The sequence below is a fragment of the Arachis hypogaea genome, chromosome 8 (genome assembly GCF_003086295.3).
Source record: "Arachis hypogaea cultivar Tifrunner chromosome 8, arahy.Tifrunner.gnm2.J5K5, whole genome shotgun sequence".
Taxonomy (NCBI): Eukaryota; Viridiplantae; Streptophyta; class Magnoliopsida; order Fabales; family Fabaceae; genus Arachis; species Arachis hypogaea.
This window is the reverse complement of record NC_092043.1, coordinates 44,082,957-44,090,382: the sequence shown is the minus strand read 5'-3', so window position 1 is coordinate 44,090,382 and position 7,426 is coordinate 44,082,957. Positions and strand designations below refer to the sequence as shown.

The following is a 7,426-nucleotide window of genomic DNA, read 5'->3' as shown; positions in this document are numbered from 1 at the left end:
AGTGCGTCAATGCTGCGTACACAGGAAACTTGGTTCAGCCACTAACTCTGCAAAATCTGCATAATCCAGTTTTAACCACCAATTTTTAAACATCTATAACTTTTTCTACAAAAATTATTTTTCTTCGGTTCTTCAACGATCTTAAAGTAGACATTCTCAATTTTCAAGTTTTGAGAGCCATGACCCTCACAATTTACCAAAATTATCAAATTACACATTTTCTACAACATTCAAAATTCATACTACTCAAAATCCTTTTATTTTTAAAAACATTACCCAGTAGCCTCATCCAAGTCCAAGCCTAACAAATTCATCTTTCACCTTTCAACAACGCATCCATTCAATTTTCACCTAAATTATCATTTTACCTTTCATTAAACAAACTTACACACAATTTTTTCCAAAATCAATAATTAATCATCCCAAATCTAATTTCACATACTATCTACAAGAATTTCAACATCAACAAATACACAACACATCAATACATATCAAGATATAACTCCATCAATCATGGCCTTCGACCCAAAATTCATTCAACATTTAAACCATCATTTAATTTCACACATTCATGCTAAACCATTAACATCAACGATATCAATCCAACAATATCTTAAAGTCAACTAGCCTAGAATTTCACATGCATTACATAATGATTACTTGAAACCGAACCCGTACCTTAATTAACAGCGGTTTCAATTCTCTTGAACCACCTTCTTCCACTAATTCAATCCAAGCACTCAATTTAAGCCTTAATTCACACCAACCAAACCAAACATTCAAGTAACTCTATTCAATCTAATAACATCTAAATTTCACATGGTTCATACTAAGTTTTTCACACAAATTAGATAAAGTGGAGGGAAAGAGTTCTATTGCCTTATTCCATACAAACAAGGGTCAAAACTCCACTAGAAATTGAGTTTAAGCTTTTTCTAAAGCATCAAAATCATCAATTTCAACAATCACATACCCCAAAATGCAAAATTAGTAAGAAATAGAGAAATAGGGTAACGCTCTCATGATTACTCACTGCAAAAGTGGTATAAAAACGTAGAGGGAGTTGAGAGCGATGCATAGCCACAAACAGGTCGTCGACCAAAATTTTAGTTTGTGAAAAAATGGATTTGAATGAGATGGTAAATAGTATTTTAGGGTTGTGTTCTTTCTCTTCTCCTTTCAATCTCGTGCTCACTCTTTTTCTTTTGGCCAAGTGTGTGTGAAAGTAGGGGAAGGAGTCACGTTTTGACTCTTTTAAGCGAAGGACATTTTTATCCTTTTTTCGATTGGAGTTATTTTGGGCCAAATTTTTAGAGATAAATGTTCCTATTTGTATTCTAAATGTTTTTATAGTTATTTCTACTTTTTTATTTTTCTCATACGCAATGTTAAATAATTCTAAGCATATACCGTTAATTATAATGCTGATACGCATTTTTTCATAAATAATTATACTTTTGCGTTCTAAATAAATTTTTGAGTTTAAATTTTATCTATAAATTCTCAAATTATAAAATTTAATTTTTTAATGCAAATCGACCGTTTAAACCATCTTAACTCAATTTTAATTATATAACTAATAATTAATTCGTTAATATTTTTCGGGTCTTACAAACTCCATTTTTCTAATATGTCTCTTTTAATCTTTTACACATAGACACTTAGTGTATGTTTAGCATTCACATGAATGTACGTTTAAAGAACACTAGAACAAATTTGTTTGGATGATTTTTTTAACATGATTTTTATTCTCAAAAGTATGTTTACTTAAAGCAATATTTTATAACTTTTGTTTTTAATTCTTATAATTGAAAATTGATTGCAAAATTTATTCTCCCTACTACTTTTTTTTACCTCTTTCTTTTTCTATGAACTACTCATTTCTATTTTATTTTATTTATCAAAAAATAAAAAATCATACTTGATCTTTTAAAGTAAAAATATAAAATTTAGAGGATCTAAATTTTATATTTATATTTATATATTGTAATGTATTTTTGTATTTTATGTACTTTATTATTATTTTTATTTAATTTTATAAACTTATTTACCTTTTAATATTATAATTTATAATTATTAGATATGATCAATTATGTGTATATAACTATATATATATATATATATATTAATATATATATGTATTTTATTATAATATGTATATAATATTTAAGATAATATTTTATATTATAATATACTATAATTTAAAATTCTATAATATAAAAATTTTCAAAATGATAATATTAAAAAGTTAATTTTTACTTCTTTTAATATTATTATTTAAATAATATTTTATCAATTATAATTATTTTTAAATTAAAATATTCAAACAAAAATAACGTTAAAACAAATTTAATTTTAATAAAAAATTAATTCTAATATAATCAAATTAAACTCATCTTGCAAATCAAACACACACTTACAAATAGCATTAAATCCACTTCTCAATTGTGATGCTACTTTAGTGCTATTTCATCTGTCACCGTCGATCACCAATTTTCTTCCTCATATGTGCTCTCCATCTACTGGGTTGTTCCACAACTTGGTAACCGCACTGTAGCTTTAACAAAACCCCTCTAGTTAGTGAGGCATCTCTTCCTTTCGTTAGAATTGAAAAATGAATCTGAGAGAGTAGCCTCCGGATCTGAAATGGGTTTCATAGATTACATCTTGTTGACGATGGCCACAATCTTTCTCTTCAAAGCTTTCGATATCACCTTCTGGCTCTCCTTCTTATGCTTCGTTTGATCTCCAATTTCGAAACCCTAATTCTCTGCACCCCGTAAAAAACATAAAACTTGTTACCATGAGGAAGAAGCTCGATACCCGATTCCCTGCGGTGAGTAGTGATCTCTGCCTTCTGTATTTAAAGTTTTGATCTTTCCAAAGGTTTGTGCTGTTTGGATTTCTGGAAGCCCCTGAAAAAGTGGTTTCTTTTTTTTTCAGCTGATTTTGATTGAACACTTAAATTTCAGTTTTTTTTTTTTTTAAATTATTTCTTGTGTTAATTACAGGTGGCTATATGTTAGTTCTAAGTTAGATGGGTTTCAGTGATCTTTGGCTACTGTGAATTTTTCTTTTTTCTTTTTATGTTTGGGTTTTTGGGTGGTGTAAATTTTGTTTGGTATTAAAAGTATTTGACTTTGGAGTGGACGCTGGACCAGCATAATAAATTCTCCACCCCATTTATATCTTCTTTGTAATCCATTTCTTCTCTCTGTGCTGCTTGAATTTAAATGAAATGTAACTATAGAGATGAGTAATTTGGTTTAGGATTTAGGGTTACTGAATGTTTTAAGTTTTTTCTTTTAATAAATGCAAAACAAATGCATTGAAATAATCTCAACATGTGTCGATACTCGTAAGGACACAAGATAGCTAAATCTTTCAGTTTAATATCTTTTTTAATAGTTTTATCCTTACCGTGCATATAAATTAGGCTCTAAATAGTTGCTCTTTTCTACTATTTTATTCTTATTTTGTTCCCTTCCTAATTTATAAAAAGCCAAAAGTACAAGATATCCTTGGAAAAGAGACATTCAAAGGTGTAATAATTCAAACACTTATAGTAATTCTGTTTATAAAATAATGTTCTTGTCTTATATCAAGATGTTGATAGGAACAGAGTCTGCTCGTATGAAATTTTTACTCAGTTTTAAGTTTTGATTGTGTAATTTTTAGGATTTGTTGGATGTTCTACTTGTTTGTTAAGTATTTTGAGGAATCAAGAACATTGTAAAAACACATGGTATTTGATAGAAACATTAAATTGCAGGCTCGGATAAAGAAGATAATGCAAGCAGATGAAGATGTTGGAAAGATAGCACTTGCAGTTCCTGTTTTAGTCTGTGAGTTCCTTTCACTCACTGTCTTGTTAACTTTTTAAGCTATTGGTTTTTCTCACACTATGTTGATGACATGAATGCATTGCAGCTAAAGCTTTGGAGCTATTTTTGCAAGATCTATGTGACCGCACGTATGAAATAACTCTTCAGAGAGGAGCAAAGACCATGAACTCATTGCATTTGTAAGTCAATGACTATTAAGCTATCTCCCCTTCTGTTGAGCTAGAGCTATCTCTGAATTGACAATGACCAAATGTGCTCAGCTTGTGTTTTTGGTGCTATGATTTAGAGGGTTCATCTTGTTAACCCAAAACTCTTAAGGAATTGATGGCAATAGAAAATACCTAGCATTTGTAATTTGTGTTATCTGTTTCAGATATCTTCTCTAATTTGATTGATTTATTCATGTATTGTTAATTTTTTTTCCATTATGCTATTCTACTGTTTGCTTGCTTCCTTCCGAATCAAAGTCTAACAAACGGTAAATGTAAATTGCAGAAAACATTGCGTACAAAGCTACAATGTCTTTGATTTTCTGAGGGATGTTGTCAGTAGGGTTCCTGACTACGGCCATGGCCATGGCCATACAGAAGCTGGATCCGATGATCGGGTCATTTATAAAAGAAGGTTTGAAGACCAGTGTCTTTGTTCTGTTTAGTTTTCTTTTCCCTTCTGATTGATGCATACAAATAGTTACTGATTTATTTGTATAAATGATCTGTACAGGAAGGCTGCTACTGATGATTGTAACGACAGTGATGAAGAGGCTAAGAGGAGCAAAATGGTAATTTCACTTCTGCTAACATTTATATCTCTGTTTTCTTTTCCATCCTGCTCAAGATTTCCTGAGTTCTAGTTTCTTTAAAAATTTAAGAGCAGTTAAATATTTTAGTTCTCAAGTCGGAAACCAAGATTATGTTAATGCTTCGTTTTGAATAACATAGATACACAATAGTATCTAGTTCTTCTATGGGAAAATGAACTCCCTAATATAATTCTCTCTTTTTTACAACTTTAGTTTTCAGTAAAGTTTGTGCTGCTGAAACTAAAAAAAATTGAAATCTCTCAGATTACCAGAATGATATTACATCGCTATTAGAAGCCTTCTTAATCAATCTATTTTGGTGAATAATGTTTCTTTTTTCTCTTTTATTCTAGCATGAGTTGGGCCACACTGGTAGTACTGGAAGGGGAAGGGGCCGAGGTAGAGGAAGGGGCCGTGGCCGAGGAGCTAGAACTGCAGAAAGAGAGGCATATCGTCCGGAACCTGAAATTGAGCCTCGTGCTTCTATTCCGGAGAGCAGTCAACATAATAGTAGCACAACTGCGGCAATATTTGATGGTTCACAGTCTGAGGACTTACCAAAGGAGAATATCGCTGCCGTCGCTACTGAAAGCTCCGAGGCACTCCCAAATGCTGTTCCCAGTTCTGACACAAACCAAAACCTGGACAAAAACGATAGCACAGCAGCAGCAATTGGTGCCTCATTACCTGAATCTGAAAAAGAGAGCAAGCACGAGGAAATTCCGGGCTGGTCCCTTTCTGATGTGGACAAGATGGCCATCGACTCAATGCAGCTTGCGCAGCTCGGTGGTCAACTAGAAGTTGATGAAGAAGATTATGATGAGGAAGGGTAAATAAATAGTAACTACTATTTAGCATTCGGTTGTTTAGATTAGCGAAAAAACTCATGATAGCTGTAGAATAAGCACACTGGCCATCAAGAACATGCATCATGTTAGTGATGGCTGAGAAAAATTTATAAATGTCGCTTATTATATGGTTTGTTTATGCTATCACATGTTCTTATGTATCTCAATGTATCATTTGTGTACTAGTAGTCAAGTTTTGTTGTGCACTTTTAGGCATATACAATGTGTATCATAAAATCCATTTGGAGTGAATTCTACTCATCCAAATGTTAATGTATCTTTGTTTTCTTATTACAGTCCCAGCTAGCAATTTTGGCAAGATTGTTAGTAGTCAACTAATCATTATATAAGAGTGAGGAGAAGATGATTTTATACCAACAATAGAAGTTTTAGCAAGTAAAATACACCATTTCAACCTTGAAATACTGGTCTATTAGATTGATGCCAATATGTTAGATTATTTGTTTGATAGAGCGCTTAAGTTAGACATGATCAGAGCTTATCGTGTTGAATGAAATTTAAGGTTAATCATCAAATTAGTTTCTGAAAAATAAATCGGCTAAATTTTCAGAAGACATTAAGCACATGTACTTAATGCTTCTGTTGTTTTCATTTGGATATTTTTTAGTTATATCAACTTTGTACAATAGAGGCATTAAGCACATGTGATTGTTTGAAATAATAGGGGTAACCATGAAATACTTGCAATGGTGTAATATGACTATACTAAGTTTTATGTGACAACACTAAACCTAGTGTAGTACATTCACCTTAGAATTGTTCATCCCACTTAAATATTGCTGTGCTAACGCCAAACTTGTTCCATACAATATGTACTAAGTTTAATTGAACATTTATTAGAGAAGAGTAGGAAAGAGTTACCAAAGGTTAGATTGCTTCCCAATAAGCGTTTTTTTAACGTTATTAGGTTGACGGTGCATCTCCTCTCAGTTGAGGTTGTAATTGATCCTTTGGCAGTCCAAGTCTCCTCCCAAGTAATGTTTGAGTATGTGACTATTGACTATGAATGTCCTTTATGAGTTTTCTTCAATTCAACATGACCATATGGTGAGTTTTTGGCTACTAGAAATGGTCCAAACCACCTAGATTTGAGCTTTTTAGAGAAGAATTTCAATCTAGAGTTGAACAAGAGAACTCTCTGGCCAGGTTAAAAGGTTCTATTAGCAATCTTTCTATCATGCCACCTTTTAGCTTTTTCTTTGTACAACTTAAAACTCTCATAAGCCTCTGATCTGAATTCCTCCAATTCATTTAACTGCAAAAGCCTCTTTCCTCCTGCTACTCCAGGATCAAAGTTCAAGAACTTGGTAGCACAATATGCCTTGTGTTCTAACTCCACAGGTATGTGACATGTCTTTTCATACACAAGTTGGTAAGGTGACTTTCCAATTGGTATTTTGAAGGCAGTCCTAAAGGTCTACAAGGCATCATCCAACTTCTTTGACCAATCTTTTTTTGAAGTTCCTACTATTTTCTCCAAAATTCTTTTGAGTTCCCTATTTAAGATTTCAATTTGGCTACTTATTTGAGGATGGTAAAGTGTTGCAACTCTGTATCTCACTCCATACCTTTGAAGAAGAGATTTAAATTGTTTATTACAAAAATGACTTCCACCATCACTAATCAAACTCCTTGGCACCCCAAAGCGGCTAAGGATGTTTTTCTTCAGTCCCGACCCAACCTGGCAGAAACTGCAAGTTGACGCCTTTCTTTTTCTTCTCCATGGCCGTTGCTGTCCTACGAAGACGACCACTCTTCAAGCGCCTTCGCTTCCAGCGTCCTCCCTTATCACCGCCAACCGTTGATATCCGTCATTGCCAATTAGTTGTGAGACGAGGTTTCTTGAAGAAGACTTAACGATGTTGCGGAGATTCTCTCCTGTATGCAATCTCAAAGACATCGCCGTTGTT

At 32.7% G+C, this 7,426-nt stretch overlaps 1 protein-coding gene across 1 annotated transcript; it reads left to right on the top strand.

Annotated features, from left to right (window-relative positions):
- Positions 1-2,407: 2,407 nt before the first annotated feature.
- LOC112707658 (uncharacterized) lies at positions 2,408-5,786 on the top strand. Its single transcript, XM_025759512.3, has 6 exons — positions 2,408-2,836; positions 3,773-3,845; positions 3,931-4,024; positions 4,341-4,469; positions 4,569-4,626; positions 5,001-5,786. Exons 1-6 carry the CDS (start codon positions 2,804-2,806, stop codon positions 5,478-5,480), a joined length of 867 nt encoding a protein of 288 aa, XP_025615297.1. The 5' UTR covers positions 2,408-2,803; the 3' UTR covers positions 5,481-5,786.
- The last annotated feature ends 1,640 nt before the right edge of the window (positions 5,787-7,426 follow it).

Excerpts from the sequence above, each read along its gene's own strand:
- LOC112707658 (XM_025759512.3), top strand. The coding sequence starts at position 2,804 with ATGAGGAAGAAGCTCGATACCCGATTCCCTGCG. Across the intron at positions 4,025-4,340 it reads ACCATGAACTCATTGCATTT|AAAACATTGCGTACAAAGCT; the intron begins GTAAGTCAATGA and ends TGTAAATTGCAG. Across the intron at positions 4,470-4,568 it reads CGGGTCATTTATAAAAGAAG|GAAGGCTGCTACTGATGATT; the intron begins GTTTGAAGACCA and ends TGATCTGTACAG.